The sequence below is a fragment of the Lissotriton helveticus genome, chromosome 5_1 (genome assembly GCF_964261635.1).
Source record: "Lissotriton helveticus chromosome 5_1, aLisHel1.1, whole genome shotgun sequence".
Classification (NCBI taxonomy): Eukaryota; Metazoa; Chordata; class Amphibia; order Caudata; family Salamandridae; genus Lissotriton; species Lissotriton helveticus.
Genome location: NC_136065.1, coordinates 1,004,830,650 through 1,004,853,050, shown reverse-complemented (window position 1 = coordinate 1,004,853,050; position 22,401 = coordinate 1,004,830,650). Strand labels below are relative to the sequence as shown.

General features: G+C 42.2%; 1 protein-coding gene across 1 annotated transcript in view; it reads left to right on the top strand.

The window, feature by feature from the left end:
* The window catches only part of DOCK1 (dedicator of cytokinesis 1), a 1,311,419-nt gene that overhangs the window by 302,289 nt on the left and 986,729 nt on the right, over positions 1-22,401 (top strand). Inside the window, exons 19-20 of the mRNA XM_078643512.1 lie at positions 215-312; positions 21,737-21,826. Coding sequence (XP_078499638.1) covers positions 215-312; positions 21,737-21,826 — 188 coding nt within the window. The remainder of the gene's footprint in view (positions 1-214; positions 313-21,736; positions 21,827-22,401) is intronic.

Below are 22,401 nucleotides of genomic sequence, written 5' to 3'. Positions count from 1 at the left end.
TTCCATTAAGAAGTCTTCTGTTTCGCATAATCTGATGTTGTTCATTTGAATTTATATTCTCCATCATCGTTGCCTTTTTTTCTTACTTTGGGTGAAAAATATTTCTTCCTTTTTAAAAAGAATAATGTTTGTGATAAAACTATTCAAATGGAATGTAGACACTTAAGGAATTTCCTCAACAGTGATTCATTGTTTTTTTTGTGCTATTTTGTAGTGGATCTCTTGGGATTATTGAAATGGCGTTCCAATTTAAACCTCCTGCAGCAGAATCTGCGACAACTAATGAAAGTTGATGGCGGAGAAGTCGTTAAGGTAAAAACTAAATAATGTTTTCCTAGGATCTACAACTGAACTCAGATTCAAACTCGAACATTGATTTAGGTTGAATATTCTGAAATATTCATGGGATTACTTATTAAAAATTAATGCTTGTACTTTTTTCTTTTACTAATCACTAAAAGCCAAAAATGTATAATCGCTTAAGCCCTTTATGTTTCTTTTAATCATGTGCCCATGCTCTCCAAATTAAGTTTAGAGTGTGGGTATCAAGCTTTGTATATCTCATCCGTCAGACACCTTAAGGATCTTCAACTATTATATATAAAACTGTGTTCTCTTTTCAACCTCTGTGAGCAGTATCACTGTTGGGAGGTTCCAACAGCGTCTCATGATGGTGGTTCAGAAATGAAATAGTATAATGTTAAGAGAGCCTAATCAAGTGGATAAAGCCCCATTCTCTTATTTTTCTTCATACATAGTGGGTGTGATTTTTCCAACTGGTTCGCAGTGGATAAAAATTGCCTCAGTGTGACAAATTTGACGGGCAACACCAGAGTCTCAACTATGGTGACAGTTTAGGAACATATGGGAAATATCAATCATTTATTGTTAGTTGTATAAGGCTCCTTTTCCATTACTCGAAGACTCAGTGGATTGTGGGTGATCATTTAAATACTGTGTGGAATTTGGTTTAAGGGTGATAGTTCTCTATATTGAACCTTTTCTCAGCTGGCATATCATTCTTGGGGATCTTTTGTCTTGTTTGAAAACTCATTGAAATTGAAAACTTTACTTTTTTAATTGCTTTCTGCTGTCCTTGCTGCCACTAATGCTGTAGTGTTGTCCATTTTTCTACTCTAGTCTATCCCTTGCGCCGGGAAAACCATTGCGGGTAGCTGTCGCGCATTATAAGTTTTAAATAAATAAATAAATACATTGTCGGAATAAGTTAAACCAAATATAGCTACAAAAATAGAGTCAAGTTCCAGGTGAACTGCTGGATTTCCTTAAATCCCTGGGTAAACAAGTTGCCAAAAGAGCCTCTTTTAATAATGAGACATAGCATAATCAGCACAATTAAATCTACTTTGTATTTAAGTTCAGTGTAAAATAGTATGGGGTGCAGATCAAGCAATACCTGTGTATTTTCGTATTAATAATGAACTCTGCCTATATTCATACAGTATAGACCATATGTGATCTGGTCACATATTGCCATCTCTGGGTTCTGGTAACATTTGCAATACAACCTCAGAACTTTGCTTTATGATGCCACCATAACTCCTCAATGGCAGTGTTTGGCCACAGTACACAGTTAAACTTTATGCATCCTCAATAAAAAAAACTACATTTTGTGTGTGTATCTGTATATGTATTCATACATATACTAGAAGATGAAGGATCAGAAGAAAATAACAGCAACCCAGGGCAAAAATCTGTATCCCAAAGGATACAAAGAGTCACAAAGAAATGAAAGAAGTGACTCAAACAGATGGACTCACCAAAGAAGAAAAATATATTTCCACTATGTTTCAGCTTCCGCCTTCCTCCGGTAGTACAAGATGGTTTGCTCAGTGGCTGCCCAGATGGCACTGCTGAATTTTCAAAAAGCTTCATGAATGAATATACGATTTGGAATGTGTAATCAATGTAACCCTGAGATCTCTTGAGAGATGCAGTGATCAGTTGGTATTGTCAGTGATGTTCAGTCCATCTGGCTGCAGTGTTTTTGAACGGTACATCCAGAAGTTTTCTCTAAGGTCCAGTAGTTATTTCTTTAAGACACGTTCCACAGGGAAAATCTTCGAATCTGATAGCAAATGGACCTCAAGGTTTAAATGATGGGCTGCTGGCTGGTTAAGATTCTTATTAATTATTGCTTATTCGTGCTTCCTGAATTATGTATGGAGGCTATTCACTGTTTGTCCTACATACTGTTTTTTTACAGCTTTGGTGTTGGCACAGAATCACATAAATGATGTTGAGCGACATGTAAGATGTTGCCTTATTCCAGAGGTCCTGCTCATAACAGAACTAGTTACTGATGATGTTTGTAAAATATATTCACATGTGATGCACCTTTTGGAATCACAGCAACAAACCCCTGCATTTGTTACAGCTTGCCTGAGTTTGGCTCTCACAATAAGAGATTGTAAATTGGGACCTCTGATGTAAGCAGTGACTGGCGGTTTTAGAAAAACCTTTTGCAATTTTCCATTTGGGGATAATAAGGTAAATGTTTATTGTATTAGATTTCTGTATTTGGGAGCTGATGGATGATGGCCAACCACAATTGGTATTCTTTAACTTGTGTTTCTGCTGTTGGAATTCCAAATAAGTGCTTCCCTGGGTATCTGCAAAGACTTGGCAATTTGTTTCTGTATGATTTGCAGATGATAATCTCGCATTACAAATCTAGCTCTCTAAATGTTCTTTACAAGGGTCCTCATTGCTGCAAATGCATCTTATTCCAGGTGCTTGACTGTAGGTGATGCTGAGTTTAGTGTGGTGTATGTGACATGAAGTCCAGTTTAGAAACATAAGCATGCTGAGTTGCACATCAAGAAAAGGGAAAGGATGCTTCTGTCTAGTATTTCTGCTGGTGAATTTGATGGTTGGATGGCTACTTTTAATATAAGCTGTACATTCTTCCAGTTTTCCACTTCCGGCATTCCATATTTTAAATATGTCATCTATGTGTCTTAGCCATACCAGCGGTTTGATGCTAGAAGTAGCAAGTATATAGTTCTCTAGTTTCCCCATGAAGATATTTACATAGGATGAAACCCTCTGAGTGCCCATGGAAGTCCCTTATATCTGCAGATAGTGTTTACCTTTGAAGGGAAAAATGATTGGACTTATGAATAACTCTTTGCAGAGTTGCTAAGCACGTTAGTTGATGGCTTTTTCACAGTTCTTTTATTCGAACCTTCAGATAATGCCATAAGCTTATCCTCATGTGGTATATTGCTGTATAATGATGTAACATCTAATGTAGGCAGAAGAGTTGCATCATCAAATGTGTAGCTTTGGTTTGATTTTTCAATAATATGAAGGAAGTGACTTGTACAAATGATGGACGCTCCTGCTCAATGGGCTGGAGGTGTAGGTCAACAAATAAAGATGGTCTCTCAGTGGATGTATCATTGCCAGAGATGACGGGACAACCAGGGTTTTTCATTTTGTGACACATATAAAATCCCCCAGGTCTTGGTTCGTAATGAACAAGTATATCTGCTGTTGTTTCATCAATGAGATTGAAGCTCCTGTACTTTACACCCATGTTCTTAATTTCGTTTTCACGTCTTCTGTGTGTTCAATTTCTAAAGGTTTGTAAGTGTTGTTATCCATTAGTTGTTCTCAGTTCCTACTCTGTATAATCACTTTCATGCCTTCCACTGCACCACCTTTGTCTGACAGTTTTATAACGGTGGAGTCTGGAGAGCACCAAGGATGGGACTGTTATCTCACTGGCGGATCCCATGCAGTAAGAGTAGCCTCAGTTGCAACTGAGCACTACTAATCATCACAGTTCTCTGTGCCACTTTTATAGGATGAAGTCAAAAGACTAAGCACTGTCAATGATGACTGCTTACAGAGGCTGCAATAACCTTATGTTACATCGGAAAAGCACCTCTTGGTTTTGCTAACAACATATTTCACTTATTCTATGCTGATTGGACAGTGGGGGACAAAATTTTTGAGGAAATGTTCTTAGTCATTGCTTTTTAAATTAAATTCTATAAAAAATCAACAAAAAGCGACAAGACAGTGGTGTTGACTGAAACAGAGGCCCAAGGCCATGACCCATGCCTGCTATGCACGCCATCAGCTTTTGTCCGGCTGGTAAAGAAGCTAGGGGCTGTAATCAGGATGTTGTTCTGAAGGACCATTTCTTGAGGCTATCCTTTGATCACATCATGCATGGCTAGTTTATGACAGAGCCATGAGGAAGGGTATGCTTAAGTAAAATCTTGTGTTCCACACCTACTGAAGGCCATAACTAGAGTGGATTGGAGATGGAACACTGGGTGCAGCTGAAGCCTGTGCCCTGCGGATAGGAAAACGCTAGGGGCAGCCGTGGCCATTCCCAGCTGATACTATGATGGAGGCTGGGTAACTGAGCATGAGAAAATAAAAAGTTACCCATTAAAAAGCTATCAAAAATAAACATAAATTCTGTGCTAATTACTGAGATCATGAATATTTCAATATTATAAGAATTTCCACCAAAAAATCTGTTGGCAGGAAATTGATTACAATCCCAGATGTAAAAACACAAAAATTCAACAGGTATGGTGAGCTATGCTAGGCTCATTGCTGATCCTCACTGCTCATGACATTGTTGATATTTCTTTTTTTGATAACATATTTTGTTGAGATTTTCACAGTACCACTTGCGCAAAAGCCCACATTATCCGCTTGAGAACAAATTATTCAAGGGAAAGGTAGCAGTGGAGATTTCAGCGGGTACAGTTCATCTACTATCAAAAGAAAACAAACTGAGAACTGTAGACATTGTTGATATTTCTAAAGGCTTCGCACATAATACATCATCCTCATGTATGAAACCACTGACGTCCCATTATCTGTGACATATCACAAAGATAGACGGTTACAGTACCATTAATTACTATGTACCCTTGTTAGAGTTTTAAAAGGGTGAGAATACGTGCAAGGCCATTGATGGCATGAGTTCCCGAAGTTGTATGAAAAAATAGCCTTCAATTTGGCTGTTCCTATCTGTTTGCTTTGGTGAACATTGAGCATTTAGTGTGCATGTAAGACGTGTATCATTTGTTTTGTGATCTAATCAGGATTTTGGGTTTTCTTCAAGGTAGTTTCACCTTGTTAATGGATTTTTGGACCTTGTGATTTAAATAAGAATTTAGGGTAACCTACGGTGCTGTTACTGCTGTTGATGCATCTCACCTATTGCATAGCTTCAAACTCTGCTGAGCTGATCCCAAGTTTACTTTTAAAGTGATGTCTTCTTTAACCTGGATTAGAGTATTCGGCTTCCATCTTTTTTACAAACCATTCTTCTTGGGGGTAATGGCGCTTTTATTCTCGCTTTATTTACTTTCTTCTTTATTTTACCTCTGTAGCTCAGTAGTCCCTTTTGTTGGCTTTGGGAAAGGGAGACATCCATCTAATCATAACCAGTCGATGGAGGTACTAATTTAGTCTAATTTACAATTCATCTGCATCAAGCAGGAGACGATGCACTAATTCAGAACTTCCATGGGGTCCGTGGGATTAAATCTTGTGGGATCAAACCATCTCCTAGCAGAGGTAGTTGACAATGTTGCTCCCTGTTCTCACCAATAATGAATAGGAGCTCAGATTCAGGGATGGTTAACAGATGACAGGGAGTGCCAGTGGCATACACTATGAAAAATAAATGAGGATACTCTGTGATTGTATTATGCACTTGGCAGACTGAAATAAATGTCCTCCATTGAGCAGTAATCCAAGACTTTGTTGAAAGTCCTTGCTTTAGTAAATTGCATGACTTCGTAGTTGCTACTGCATTGAGTCACTTTCATAGAAGCATAATTGTTTTATAACATATGGAACATACTCAACTCATACATTCCAGGGAGGACCCTGGGATCTAGTAATCAGGGACTTACGTCGGTACCCAAGATCAAAAGAATGAGAAGCTATGGGTGTTCCTTCATGTACCTTGTATCCAAGCTGTGGTACATACTCTTAACATCTCTTAGAAGTCAGCAGTTCTAAATATGCTTCTGAAAATCTTTAAAAACACTTCTTTTCAGAAGACTTGATGCTTGTCAATTGGTTCTTCATGGTAGCTTGCTGATGTTGGTGCAACAACGCTGGAAGCTACTGAATTGAATATTAGAAGATGAGAATCATGGTCACTAAAATGAATTATTACTTAGGATCTGGTGCAAGTAGGTGATTAGCTTTAAAAAGAAGTAGAATATTGTTAGCAGTGTTCTCTAGTATGTGATTACTGCACACATTTATTTAGAACACAAAAGCCAAAATCTATATTGTTTTCAGTACTCTAGCTATGCCTTAAATTGTATATAGCATTGCCCTGCTGAAGGCCTGTGGCAGACCTAGTTCAAAAAGAGCTGAAACATATGTCAACATTTATATTGTCATGTGGTTACTGTTTAGCGAAAACTGTTCCAGGCAATTAAACAAAGAAAGGCATTGGTGTTTATTTAATTTGTTATGCTCATCTAGCCTTATCTTTCCTTGTCACGGTTTGTTTACTGCAGTGTTTTCCATCTCCTTGCATTAACTCTATTGGAATGTAGTTGGTACAACTTCAGATCTTGTTGTTTGAATTGGGAACTTGACAAGAATGAAGTGTTCTGCATGTTTGATACAAAAACTTTGTTTGCTCTCCTATTTTGTTTGGCATTGGAACCTAAAAACGAAATGAGAACTTAAAAACATCAGTGTTTAGTTCAACTTTTACCCTATTACACATGATAACCGAAGGCATCATCTTCGACTGTTATATTTTTCGAGTGACCGCATCTAGGTTCTAGTCTGAGCAGGCAGTTTCTAAGTGATATTAGGTTGCTCATGACCACACCTTGCTTGGTACAGTTCATTCATGGGCTGATTAAAAGACCAAATTGAGAACTTTCATTTTCAGTGAGGCAGCATAGATGAACCCCGCTTACGTTCTCATTTGATACTGCAAGTTGGAGGAGAGTTTACCACATTGCCTCTAACCACTGAGCCATTGGAGAAGCGTGGCTCAGTGGTTAGAGGCGGCAGACCCGGAAGCTGAGACCGACCGTGGACCAGGGTTCGATTCCCCGCCTCGGCGGGTCTCGGGCTCAAAAATTCCACGGACTCGACAATTCTCGCTCTGGTGCCTACTCAACTCACGGGGTCACACTCTGCGACTCTGGGCAATAGCTTGCTCAATCTCCACTACGGCCCCTCGCGGCAGGATGCCTGGCTTTCACCTTGTGGACACCCTGCCGGGGTTTCTCACAGGGGAATACCAGGACGGGTTCCCTAAGCAAGCGCCGGGACGCTCACGGGCAGCCGTGCGCTTTACAAATCCAGCACATTTACATTTACATTGACTTTTTTTAGTTGAAAGCTAGATTTGCAATTCTGGTCTAGCTGCCTTACATGATCAGTTCAATAAAATGTATGTTTGCACGTGTCATTCAAGTCTTTGCCCTGCTGTTTTCCCTAATTTATGCCAGTAAGGAACTATGTAGTACTTGTGTTTTTTTTCTCTTTTTATAGTAAATACTTGAATGGAGAAGAGGCAAGAGGTGGTACTCCAAAGTTTATTACTTTGCTCTTCACCACACAGACTCATGCTGGTTTGCCCTCCTGCATCTCTTCCACCCTTCCCAGTGTGTGCTCTGTATGCAAGCCAAGGTGCCAGTGCATGAGTACAATAAAAAGAAGATAGAGGATGAGGGAAAAACAAATTGTGTTAAAGGGCAGTTGAACTACCTGTAACCTGTAGGGTTATCAAGTCCCCTCTCTTCAATAAGTGATAAGGAGTCTCACCATAGTGTACTTACGTTCAGTGTTAAATAATATGAACAATATTAGTGGAGATTTTACAGTGGGAAAAATCATAGTAGTGTGTTCTTGAAAGAGGCTCTGGTGTAGATTTTGCTGGCAGCCCTTTTGAGATCTAGAGTCTGTTACGTCGAGCCTGGGCAGTGCATAGGCTGCTCTGTGAACCATGCTGTATTGAAGTATGTATTGGAAGCCCCGCTTTTGTCATTGTCCTTCATAAATGCTGGCTTCTGATTCTTTATCAGGCTTGTTAGTCCCTCCTTCGTACCGCCTTGTCTTCATTTGTAACCTATCATGAGGACTGGCCCTTTTACTTTGGTTGTTGCACGGTGTGTCTTGTTTAGTCTGTAAGCACTATTATCTTTAAAGAATTTCTCTTACTGCAGGAGGATCTCTTGTGCGCAATTGTGACCACCGGCAACTCGTAGCAAACAGGGTGCTCTTCAGGGGCCATGGGAGACGGGAGGTGACAACTCAGCGATGCCTTCAAGTATTTGGAATGCTGTAGGTCTCGCATTTGTGAGAGTTTAAGCAACTGGCATTGTAAATGAGAATGTCTTTTATTTATGTTTTTAAAACCAAAACATAAATAAATGGCATAGTCATTTACAATGCCAATAGCTCAAAATCACGTAAATGCAAGACCTATTGTATGGCAGATGCTTGTTGCTTGCTGTCACTAGAGATAAACACGTGCCATCTTGAAGGGTATATCTTCATGTAGATGTTGAAAAGTCATCTGTTCACCGTGCTCCCCTGAATGTATATTTATATGTGGAATGTTGGCGTCCACACAGATAAGACCTGCTATTGTTGTACCAACTGTATGTGTGCCTTCGTAAAATGTAAGAATGGGCTTAGATGCATTGTTTTGTGAAGTAACTGCATTGTGCTGCAGTTCTTAAATTCCAATTTTACCGAAAATATATTTTCAATATCTTTTTAAAGAAATAACTGAAACATAATTGTTAAAGTGTTTAGGTAATAAAGTATTGTAGAATCGATGGAAATAACAGATGTTTATTATCTACGCTGTGACGATGACTCTGAAAGAACTCTTAAGACTTATCAGCCAATCCACCAGGGCTTCAACTTTCAGAAATACACTTTCTCCTTTCCATTCATTACTTTTGAAGCTCAAGCAACTCACATCTCTGCTATATCTTCAAACTAACCCAACACTAATTATGATCAATGGAGTTTTCTCCTTTTTGTATAGGAAATTGTACTTTTTTTTTTTTTTTTTTTTTTTTTAAAACCTTTATTTGAGCAAGCAGAAATGTACAAGGATGGGCCTACAACCACACGGGCCAGCCGCTAAAAAGGAGGAGAGACATATCACATGAGCCCGCAGAGGTAACCGTCAATCAACAATGCGATATTCCACATTATATACAGGACCAAAACAGGTTTCATATATATGAAAAAAACACACATACAAAAGGCGAGAGTGTATCACTGAAGGTCAGCCCAAGGGACGCAAGGGGGGGACAGCAGCGGAGGTGCAATAATAATATCCTAAGCACTAAGGAGTATGGAGCGGGGGGGGGGGGGGAGGGGGGCAGAGATCAGGAAGAAGAAGGGGGGAAGAGCCGGTGATACCAGCTCAGTCCCTATATGAAGATTCCGGGAACGCCAGCCTAGGGAGATAGAGTAATCTCGACAGTGTCCACAAGGGGAGGAGTACAAATGTCGCCACGGTATTCGTTCCATTGACCCCACACCTTCACCCATGCCCTGGGTCTACCCCTGGCCACATAAACAGTTTTCTCACGGAACATGGACCAATCCATATTATCCTCCCATTGCGAGAGGGCAGGGGGCCTGAAGGCCCCCCAGAGTTGCGCAATATCTCGCTTCGCGATCATATAGCCCAGGGTGGCCCATCTAGTCTGTGCCACCGAATAGTCCGTGGGCTCCCAAACATTCAAAAGACAGCGACGAGGTTCCGGTCGCAAGGATATCCCCGTCACCACAGTCATCAGATCAAGCACGGCCACCCAATAAGCAGCCACCATCGGGCACTCCCAAAGAATATGCAGGAAAGTAGCACGCAAACCACATCCACGCTTACACAGTCCATCGGAGGAAAAGCCCATCACCATCAGTCGCGGTCCCGTCACGTACACCCGATGAAGGATCTTCAATTGGACCAAACGGAGTCGAGCCGGTATAGCCACCTCCTTTGGAGAGGAGAGGGCCGATTGCCAATCCTCATCATCAAGTTCCAACCCATCTCCCATCCACTGCTCCCGAAGTCGGGCCAATAAGTCAGTCCGATTGTTAATCAACTTTTTATAAATCAGGGAGGTAGTGCTATCAGGAAGATGTCCGTCAAGGATACGGTCTTCAAGTGGGGAAGAGTCAGGCGGAATCTCACCAGGAGCAAACACCGAAACCAAAGCGTGCCTGATCTGTAAATAACGAAAGAATTCCCGACTACTCAGGCCGTAGTCAGCCTGGAGGGCCTGAAACGGGCGCACCGAACCCTTAGAATATACATCCCCCACTTTAGAGATCCCAATCAAGTCCCAACGGTCAAAACCCTTGGAAGACCAAAGACCGCCCAGACGTTCTGAAGCATAAAGCGGCGTCGCCAACGTCAAGCGATCCTCCCAGCCCAGACTCACATTCGCAGCACGCCACACAGTCAAAGCAGTCAAAGTAGGTCCCACAAGATGGCGCCCAGCGGAGCGAGAATAGAGCACTCTATTAAAGTCACCTCCCGGAAGCTGAAGTTTATCCATCTCAAACGCCGGATTACGACCCGGAGAGAACATAGCGTGATTAATAGCGGACAGATGGGAAGCCCAGTAGTATCTCTTAATATCGGGGAGCGCCATGCCCCCATCGTACCACGGGATGGAAAGTTTAGCGAGAGCAATGCGCGGTCGCCCATCCCAAATAAGTTGCCTCTGAAGGCTCTCAATCTCCCGAAAATAGGTCTTGGGGATAGGATCATAATAATTCTGGAGAGCGTAGAGAAACCGCGGTAGTGACATCATCTTAAACAGAGCCGCCCGACCCAGTGGAGACAGGGGGAGTTTGCGCCAGCGGGCAACGTCCAAACGGAGCCTAAGCAGCGGGGGAAGGAGATTACGATCAAAACGAAGGGACGGATCCAAGGTAACGAACACCCCCAAGTATTTGAAACCATCCCGGACCACCTGAAGAGGAAGTCTACTCGGCAACGGAGGCAAGATACCAGACAAAACGTATACACAGGATTTAGACCAATTGATGACGAGGCCTGAGTTAGCGCCAAAGGACGCAAGAACGTCAAATAAAACAGATAGAGACTTGCGAGGGGAAGTAAGATACAAGAGGATGTCGTCCGCATAAAGCGAGACGCGGTCTTCGAAGTCCGGGGCCCAACGAATACCTTTAAGGGACGGTTCCCAACGGAGCCAGGCCGCCAACGGTTCAAGAGCGAGCGCGAACAACAGAGGGGACAAGGGGCAGCCCTGACGGGTACCCCTGCCCAAGGAAAAGGGGGCCGACACTCTACCGTTCACTACAACTTGCGCCAGAGGTTCCGCGTACAACAGCCTAATCCAGCTAATAAATTCGCACCCGAATCCGAATTTCTCAAGTGTCGCCCATAAATAGGGCCACTCCACAGTATCAAAGGCCATGGAGGCATCCAAGGACGCCAAAATGGCCGGTTCAGTCAAAAGCCCCGCCCTCGCCAGCGCGCCGTGGAGGCGACGTAAATTCAGAGCAGTGTTGCGATGCGGGATAAAGCCAGACTGATCCGGATGGACCAACTCTCCAAGAACCGAAAGGAGACGGGTCGCCAAAAGTTTAGCCAACACCTTAGGTTCAACGTTTAATAGGGATATGGGCCTATACGAAGAACAGAGGTCACGTGGTTTACCCTCTTTGGGAATGACGACGATTGTCGCCAGACGCTGATCATAGGGAAGCATGTTCCGCTCACGAGATTCTAGAAACATGGCGCGGAGATATGGCGCCACCTTATCGGGGCATAATTTGTACAACTCAATAGGCAAACCGTTCGGGCCCAGTGCTTTGCCCGAACGGAGCGATCGAACTGCATTGGCTATCTCATCATTCGTAAAAGGGGAGTCCAAAGCAATACGGTCCAAGTCGGTGACACAGGGCAAAGCGATATCACGCAGAAGAAGGCGGGAGTCGGCAACATCCCTCACAGACACGGGAGCATATACCACACGGAAATATTCCGCAAAACGATCAACAATGGCGGTCGGATCTATCACTTTCTCACCACTCGCAGACTGAATCACGGGCACCACACGATTAACCCTTTCTTTCTTGTCCAACCACGCTAGGAGTTTTCCCGCTTTGTCACCCACATCATACAATCTGCCCTGCTGCTCACGAAACATCACCTTTGCAGCGTCAGTGACCAGAGATTTATATGCAAACTGTTTGAGACCCAGGGCATGGAGTTTGTCAGGTGTGACACCAGATTCCAACTCGTCCTCCAAAGCAGAGATCTCCCCCTCAAGTTCCACCACCTCCTTCCTCCCTGCCCTCTTAGCTTCAACAATCAAGGAAAGGGCCTGTCCACGAATCACAGTTTTAAAAGCCTCCCACAGGGACACAGCCGAAGAGACCGACCCCTCATTTTCCAGGAAATATGAATCCATGGACTTGAGCAAGAGGGTACGAGTCTCAGGGGAGGAAAGATACCAAGGGTTTATGGGAGCCACTCGGCCCGCAGCCTCTACCCCAACCTCGAAACGAAGCCAGAGCGGCGAGTGATCAGAAATGCCCCTCGGCAAGTGGAAAATCTCACGCACCGCCGATGATTGGGCTGCGGGCATCAGGAAATAATCCAGCCGGGACAGACTGCCATGGGCCCCAGAATGGAAAGTGTATTGGAGTTGAGTAGGATGCAATAGTCGCCAGCAGTCCACAAGGCCAAAGGTATCTAAAAACCCACCCAACCACTGCTGAGCCTGCGGGGTATCTCTAGGGGGATGGCGATCGTGAAGGCCGGAAAGCACCGAATTAAAATCACCGGCAAGAAAGAGAGTGCTATCAGGGAGATCCAACAGAACACGGCCCAAGTCAGTAAAAGTAGAGGCCTGCAAACCCGGGGGAACATAAACATTGAAGAGAGACAGGGTGCGGCCTTCATATCTACCCACCAGGACAGTATATCTCCCACGGTCATCATGAATCACCTCATCAATAGCCAAGGGGAGGGAGGTTCGAACAAGAATACCCACACCCCTAGATCCGGAGGTAAACCCTGAGTGCGCCACAAGGCGGTAGCCCCATCTATTCATCGCATAACAAACATTACCAATCAAATGGGTTTCTTGCATGAAAACAATGTCCGGTGACAAACGTCGAATACATTTTAAGACCACACTGCGCTTAATACGATCTCCCAGGCCATTAACGTTCCAGGAAAGAAATTTCAACCCTCTACCCCCCATCCCAACCACCCGAGCCAAGACCCCTCGTCCATGAGCTAGACATCAGAAACAACAACAAACACAGGAGCAAATCGCCTTGAAAACAACACACAGAAAAGAAAAAACTTCCCAACCCCCCTCCCCCAGACCGAAGAGAAACACCCCCCACCCTGCACCCCTGCAAAAAGCTAAAGAGCCACCCCAACCTGCAGTGTGCCTGTCGCCCAAGAACCCCTATTCTACACAAAGACCCCGGAGGAGGAAAGGTCTCCGTTCCATCCACCCCCCGACCTCAGCAAGAACAAAACAAAAAAAAACAAACGAAAAGACAGAATGATCACAATGCAGGGGGACGCCGGCCAACACTCCTGAGAATGTATTCAAAATAAGACATAAGAGCCAAATAGTTAGATCTCCACACCACCTTCGGCACCGCCAGGGTGAGCGGCGGAGTCTGTCTCAGGAGGACGGTCAGGCAATGAGTCCAGCCAGTCATTAACAGCATCTGGCCGATCAAAGAAAAGGGTACGTTCATTGTATTCAACCCGGAGTCTAGTGGGAAAGAGCATGGCGTAACGTAGGCCCCGATCCCGGAGACGTTTCTTGGCACCACGAAACTCCATACGTTGTCTCTGAACCTGTTGGGAAAAGTCCGGGTAAAAGTTCACCGTAGCGTTCTCAAAGGCCACCGGGCCCTTCACCCGCGAGGCCTGCAGGATAGCGTCCCGGTCTCTATAATGAAAAAGCTTCGCCACAATGGGTCTCGGCGGGGCTCCCGGCTTGACTTTGCCCCCTGGAACACGATGTGCACGTTCCACCGTGAAAAATTTTGTGAGACCAGAAGGGGCCAAATGGTTCAAGACCAGATCCTCAACCAGGAGATCCACCGAGTGGGGTTCAGGGTTTTCCGGTACACCAACCAGGCGAACATTGCAGCGACGCGCCCTATTTTCAAAGTCCTCCAGGCGACGGGTCATGAAGTCGTTCCCCCGTCGGAGATTCCCAATCTCAGTTTGGAGCTCCGAGACGTCATTCGTAAGGCTAGAGGATTTAATATCCAGTGATTGTACCCTCTCATTCGTCTTGCCGAGATCAGCACGAATCAGATTCACTTCAATAGCCACGGTGTCAAGTTTGTGGGCCAAGGCCTCGTACTGTAGGCCGATGGATTCTCTCACACCCGAGATGGCGCCCATGATATCCTGTAAGGAGGGCTCCGCCGATTCTTCCAAAATTCGTTCGGACGCAATACTAGAACCAGGCAGGGCAGCTCCGGGGGACCCCTTAGAATGGGTATAACGGTCCATGACATTCGATTGGACTGGAGCCCCGCGCAGAGGTGTTTTCGTCTTGCGCGTCTCTCTGTCCCCTCTGCCCGCCATTTTGAAGATGCGTCACAGGACGAGCCACCAGGTTCGACGGGCCCGACACCCAAAGTACAGGATCAAAAGTACATAAAAAGGGGGCACAACTCGGGTAGAGGTCGCCAAACCAGCAAATAGGTCACATGAAAGCCCAACAGCCGATCTGCCTCCAAGTCTCAGTCGCAACGCGACATCCACAGCCGTGGCCCAAGTCGGAGCAGAATCGAAACCGAAACCTAGGAAGGGGGGACCCACAAGGCCAGATCTCCTGCCGTTGTTGTTCAATTGCAGGACGGCTACAGTACCGCACCCCGTCCCGGGCGCACCTCAAGGGCGGAGCCCAAAAGTTCAGAGCACCATAACTCAGGAATACGAGATCCAAATCGATTCCTGAAAAGTGCCAGGGTAATCAGCCAAGCGTCCCCTACACGAATTCATGCAAGAAATCAGGATTCAGCCAGGATAAAATGTCGGGAGCGGCGAGGGTCCGGAGAGCGCTGTGCTCAAGCGGCCATCTCGGATGCCCGCCAAGCTCAATTGTACTTTTAACAATGAAAAGTGAGGCTAAAATTATGATCTGTTCTTAGCATGCCTTCAAAGATAACTAAAACATGCCAAAAGGAATAGCATTTCAAAGGATGTCATGCCTGTATAAAAGTAACCGCCTCAAAAGGTTTTCTCTTCTTTTCTGCTAGGGAAACAGGAATTAATAAATCAGAGGACCGGATCATACAAGAAAGTCCAGAATAGAGAATGGAAAACATTGGTGCTAAAAGTCAGGCCAGGATGCGCTAGGTAGAAGCAACTGCAAATTAGGGTGGGTACACAAGAAAGAAGTATACTGTCCTATTTGTCTTACTTAAAGTGACCATGACAGTTTTTAACCTATCAGGTACATGCATCATTGTTGCCGTTTGCGATTCCTTAATTGCGAAAATTAAGGAATCGCAATTAAGGAATCGCAAACGGCAGCATTAAAAAAAATCGCAATTTTTTTAGCGATTCCTTATTTTTCCTTAATTGCGATTCACAAATTGCGAATCGCAATTAAGGAATCCCTTCCCATTGATTCCTCTGGGCCAAAAGGCCCATAGGAATGAATGGGAAGACAATCTCAATTTGCGATTCGCAATTAGCTAATCGCAAATTGAGATTGCGATTTCAAGGGTGCAGGGGTGTCCAAAGGACACCCTGTTGCACCCCTGAAATCAATCTATGCACATATGTTGTGCACACACATGCCCTAAGGGCATGTGTGTGCACAACATGACAGTCTGAAAAAAGCAATTAACTGCATTTTTTAGTATTTTCGCAAATTACCATGAGGTCCTACCTCATGGTAATTTTTTCCCTCCAAATTGCGAATTCGCAATTGTTAAAGGTGTCATGCATTGCATTGAAGGAATCGCAAATTGCGATTCCTTAAATGCAATCGCATTTTTAGAAATCGCAAAAAATAGCGAGTTCTTGTATTTTTGTTTGATGCATCCCAAATAGTGATTTAGGAATCGCAAACGGACGATTTTAGCGATTCGCACCGTTTGCGATTCCTAAATCGCTTGATGCATGTGGCTGTATATGTCTTTCTTAAAAAGACAAGTTCTTATTTGTTAATGGGAGTCTACATTTATTTCAAACCATATATGCTGTCATTATGAATACTCAAAGCTTTGCAGCAACAATAACAGCAGCACTAAAAATCAATCTAAAGTGAAACATTTTAAAGTTAGTATTCAAGACAAGTTTGAGTGGCCCAACATCATTCACAAATTTCACACACCTGAAGAACACCCATTAACTGTGCATTTTCAATACTATTGTATAATCAATTCTTTATTTTTTTTTAACACAACAGTCTTAAACAACCCCATCTGACCGCAGCCCTCTCCCTTCCATATGCCCTTTCCTAAACCATCCCTCACAGTGTCTCCTCAGATCAGTGGGCATCTCCATTAACATTCACCAACTCATACTATTCCCACCTCTGCCCCAAGATTTTTGTATGTTTTTTGTGGCATCCTCTGGCCCGATATATAGGTTCCTCCTGTTGTGAACACCAGTCCATTGCTGCTTTCCATTCTGACAGTGTGGGGCGATTGGGGCCCTTCATCTATGCTCAGTGTCTCTCTCAGCCTGCAGCATTGTCGTATCCACCACTATGCACTTGCCTCTCATGCCCAGTACATCTTCCAGTTACCCGAATAATGCCACTCTTGGGGTCAGACCAATATGCCTCTTCAGCACTGGGGTTAGTGTTTTGGCAATCAGGCTCCAGTACCTGTCAATGACATGGAATTCACATGTTATATACAAGAAATCTGCCTTTGGATGTGAACACTGGCAGCACCAGGGTTCAGGGAGCTCACTGGCGTGCCAGAGGTGTTGTGGTGTAAAATAGGTTGTGTGAAGGTAGTGCAACTGTATTAGCCGGAGCCTGGAGGATATTGCAATTTCACGGGGTGCCATGCATGCTTCCCTCGAGTCTACATCTTGCAGCCTACCCTTTTCTGCTTTAAAGACAGAAATGCGTCCAATGCGTACTTATGAGTAATTGGTATATTCCAGTCACACCACCTCAGCTTAGAGTACCCATCTTCCACTGGGCTTCCAAAAGGCTGTTTTCTGGCAGGTCAGAGAGCCTTGAGTGGTTACTGGCTAGTATACAGTTTTAATAATTTAGTTCATGTGATATGCTAGGTAGAGCAGCAGGGAATGATTTCTTTGGAAACCACATGTTCCATGTTTCCAAACCTAAATCTTTACCGAAGTCCTTATCAGTAGGAGAATCTTTACTTGATTTATTTTCATATAAGTGCATATTTTGGAATCACTTATTGTTAGCCAATCATATATAATTCACTAATCAATCAATGCCCACCTATGCAGTTTTCAGTAAGGTTTTGATATTCATAAATTGAACATCCACTTTTCATGAGCTCAATTTCATCAAAATATACTCTTTTTGAAAACATTTCACAAAACAGTCACTTTAAAGAAACACCTTTTGTGATGAGATGCTATCTTTATATCTCAGCAAATTAGAGTTCTGCTGCAGATGGCCCATATAGTGGAACCAATCAAATCCTATACTCAATGAGTCCTGTGAATAGTGGTATCAATGAACATTCAGTTAACCCACACACATTCAATTGTATTTACACATTGGGTTACAATTTACAGTGATAGGCAAGATGGCTTGATCAATGACAGTAAAACTAATATAATACATATTTCTCTCAAGCCACCTAGTTTCAGTACCCCAAATGTTTGTCTTTGCTTTCTCAGGGATTACTTACCCTTATTGGATATGAGATGTTTTTATTGTGCCGCTGTACGCAAAGACTTACCACTATATATATATTAATCACCCCCTTTTGCTTCTATGGATACATGCAAACTAACACATTCATATGTTTGCTTTTCAACATTAAGTGGTTGTAATTATCTACTCTACAAGAATATTCTATATCCTTTGATCATTTTCTCAAATCACAATTTTGAATATTCTAAACCAAAAACATAATTGAATGCTCTTGCACTTCTGATCTTTATAAAAAAAAATGTCCTGCTGTTTAAAAAAGGAAATTATCAAGCAGAATAAACTCTTAAACTTTTAAATGGCTAGTCCTCCATCAAACCTTTCTTTACACATACTGCTTATAAATCATATCTAATTGAAACTGAATCTCTAATTCAATATAAATATTCTAAAATAGCTCTTAAGAACCACTTTGCTAGGAGAAGTGTATTTTTTCACTAAAGCACGCATTTCTCAATGGTTGGGTCAACCATTCAAATGGAGCTAAGCGGTGGCTCTTTGAGAAGCCAATCCAAAGCCTTAAGCTTAAATCCTTATAGTTTCATGATGTTTACTGGTATGGATTGCTGAATTTGCTTGAGTAAAATAAAATTCTTTAAAAAATGTTCCTCCTGCTTTCAGAAGAACTCCTTGGCGCGAGTCAATGGTAATCTCTAACGAGTCCAACCAGCCTCTATATGATAATTAACTTTCACTGCCAACCGAATGACTATTGTATTACTTTTCATTTTGCCCAGTGGATAATCCATCTTTTTCTTCTCTCACTAGTAATTTGATCCCCATAGGTAAAATGTATCTGAGAATACGCTCTCCTTTCCTTCATCTTTGAACTACAGGGCTGGATTTCAATCACCAGAATACAGTACATGCCAAAAATGTATCTTACTTGAAAGAACACTTCCACTGATCATCAAGCAATACTGAACAAATCAAAATTTATTTGTGAAAGATGCTAGTTAAATTCCATATTGGAACCATATCTACATCAAGACATTTCAAAACATATTGTGTCTTCCCTTCTATTAAGATTTTATCTGTTTGAAAATACCTGTCTTGGCATAAAAAGTGGGTTGTATATATGTCCTTTCACAGTCTTATGTAATAGAGCAAAAGTGCTGTTCTGGAGTCTCGCAGCATACCATTTTAAAAGACTCAGGTTGGTGCAAAATGCTGTTGCCAGACTTCTCCTCAATCTTCGGAAATATATCCACATTCGTCTGCACGTTAAGAATTTGCTTTTGTAGGGGCTTGTGATGGCTCATAGAGCGTATTATTATGGCCCCAGCTGTTTGGCCAAAAGACTCATACACTATCTTCCACCAAGATCTCTGTGTTCCTCAGATGCCTTTTTGGCTGTTGTGCCAAAAACGAGGAGGAAGAAATGGGGCGGTTCTTCTTTCTCAGAGATGCCACCTCCAGCTGGAATGCTCTTCCCTCCATCTATGGGCCACTCAAGATTAGAGTGCCTGCACATGGGGCCTAAAAACCTGGTGGTTCAATTTGGCCTTCTAATAATCAATCTTCCTCTGACTAGTGGTTACTGGACCTTGGGTCTGGGACACTCATTCGAGAAGCCTACGCTCTACAAAAATAAATAATACAAGTTTCTAAATCTAGGTTAATCAGAGATCATTTTCACACAGTGGACTGCCTTTCCATGCATAGATTTCTAGGCATTTCAACATGTCTCCCATATGGGGAATGTGGGAGATTTGTAGTTTTGTTTTTATCAAACTTGGAGTCTCTATTATCACACTTCATTCTATTGCCACACTTCATGATGTTTAAAGAAAGAGCTGAGTGACAATGACAGGAATATCCACCTTATACTTTCTACTTCTTACAGGTCAACCTTTACCCACTGTGTGCTTACACAAGCTACTTTTGGATTTCATACACCAAAATCCAAAACATGCTTTCAAACATTTTTATGTAGCGGCAAGTGTGCTCTTTACCTTTAACCTGCAAGTAAGACAGTATCTCCTATTTGTTTAAGAGGCAAACTTGGCAACTCATTTTTTTGCTTGCTAACTGGGAGTGTCAGCCCATTTTATACAACTTGTTACCATTACAATTTTATTGTACATATATTCAAAAACAAAAAACTGTAATATTAGTACATATTAAATTGTATATTTCATATATGCAATTCACAAATTAACCACCAATTTACAGAATATTAATACTTTCCATTTGTTCTAGCTATATCTAATTCTGGGAGTAATGGCTTTTGGACCAGTACTTTATTTAGTGAAGTAATTAAGTGGATTTCACATTCGATTTTAAACATAATACATTAATTGAAGGAAGTGGGTTTTGTAGTTCTAATGTAGACTGGAATAATAGTGAAAATAATCTAATTTTACATTTCTGGTCTTCATGCGCTGTACAAGAGATTTCAAACGCTCTCTCATATCTCCTACAACCCCCACAAATCAAGTAGGATTAAACTGATGTATTGAATATGAGAGCACCAAGGGCTTAGGCATTACATTAGAGCTAAAAAGATTGACATCAGCCAAGAAGCCCTGTAATATCCCACGTATCGGCAGAAGACATGATCCTGGAGAAATAGTTTGTGTCATCCCTATTTGGCCCTGCCAGAAAAACCAAAAAACATGGAAGACCGATGGTACGTTCAGTGTTTAGCTCCAGAAGCATTGTAAACCAAGCATGTGACTAGAGGCTCCATCTCTGAAAAGGGCATCACTCTTGTTAGGAGAGAAGGTATCATTGCAAAGAGTGACATTAAGCAGAACAGACACATCTTGGAGAAATGGTCCAAAGCATCAACTTTTGGTTTGGGGTGCCAGTTGAAGTAGAGTTGACCTTGATTGTTTTACCTCAAAGCCTTCAGATCTAGCATCAAGTTGTCTCATTTCAGAGACAGTGTGTGGACAATAGCCTTTACAGCTTTCAATTCTCACTATTTTAAAGAAAGCAAGCATGGCAGTTATCAGATGAGTTCTTGAGGCCAGGAATATTCTGTGTTTGCAGAAAGATTCTTTGATCAAAACAGAATTGCAAGAAGTCTTTCATGATATTTGTGAAGACTCTGGATTATGAGATTGCACACAAGCTAATGTGAATTTTCAAAGCATTGATATGCAAGGATTTCTAGAGTGAAGTTCACTTGCTACCAGTTCCTGCAGACCCTTGTGAGTGGGCAAACCTCTTTTCTAGCATCCACCATGATTAAACTTCTACATAAGATTCAAAGTTAGACATGCGATCCTTGCTATGGGTGTGGAATAAACACGAAAGATTTTTGTGTGGAGCTATTGTTATGGGGCCAAATGATCAGAGTGTGAAAGACCCTCTCAACGATTGAACCCTGTAAATGACTGTAGAGTGTGATAATGGAAATGAAGTTAGAAAATGTTCTGACTAGGACAGGATGCTTAAAATATGCACAAATGTCCTTAGCTCGAGAGAGAGAGAGAGAGAGACAGAGAGAGAGAGAGAGAGAGAGAGAGACAGAGACTTCACAGAAGAAGTGAGACCCTCCTGCCTTTTTCCATTAACAGAAGAATACTATAACTTTCTTTTGATTGGTGCCTGCTGGTATTCAGTACAGTATGATGGCCCTTCCACATCTTCCATCTCCGCCTTTGTTGTGGGATTAAAAGAGGCTGCAGGCAGCAATTGATTGAGTACATTCACATTAGTGATTTTTTTAAATGCAAATAGTAACACAATTATGCATTATTATTGCTTGTGTGAGATGTTGTAATAAAGCAATTAATCAACAACAATTTGTTTACCTCTTTTTTTTAAAAGTGGCATATGTTCTTTACTGATAACTAAATCTTTCTCTCCAGTTCTTGCAGGATACACTAGATGCACTTTTTAACATCATGATGGAAAATTCAGAGTGTGAAACATTTGACACACTAGTATTTGATGCTTTGGTAAGCAATTTAATTTATTTTCCTTAACAGCATTAATTGAATTTTCATTTGATTTATATAAATCCATTATATCATTATATTTAACAGCAGGATCTTCTAAGTAGCAACTCACATTAGCCTCAGTGTTTTTTCTGTATGCAGTACCAATTTCTGTTACCGTTTATTTTCACATTTGCTTAGCTTCAGGTGGATGACAAAAGTACTGTATGAATGCATTGAGCCTGAGTTGAGGAGAGAGATTTTATGGATGGAAACTGTTCTAAATGACTTGGCAACTCGCGCCCTACTAAATCTACGAAGGATAGCATTAAAGTGTTTTTGAGGTGCTTATTTTCAAACTTTTCTGATTTCAGATTTGAAGATTCTATCATTATCTTTGTTTTAAGTAAATCACCATTTACTTCCCTCCGATTCTGCCTAGTGAAAGAAATTGATTTTTATATGAGAATTGAGTTTCTAATTCACAAAGTATCCCTTAATAAGCATAATGTTGAGTAACATGAAATGGGAAAATTACGTAATCTTTTTATGATGATGGTTTTAAAGTGTGTGAACTGTTAATTAAGAGTACACAA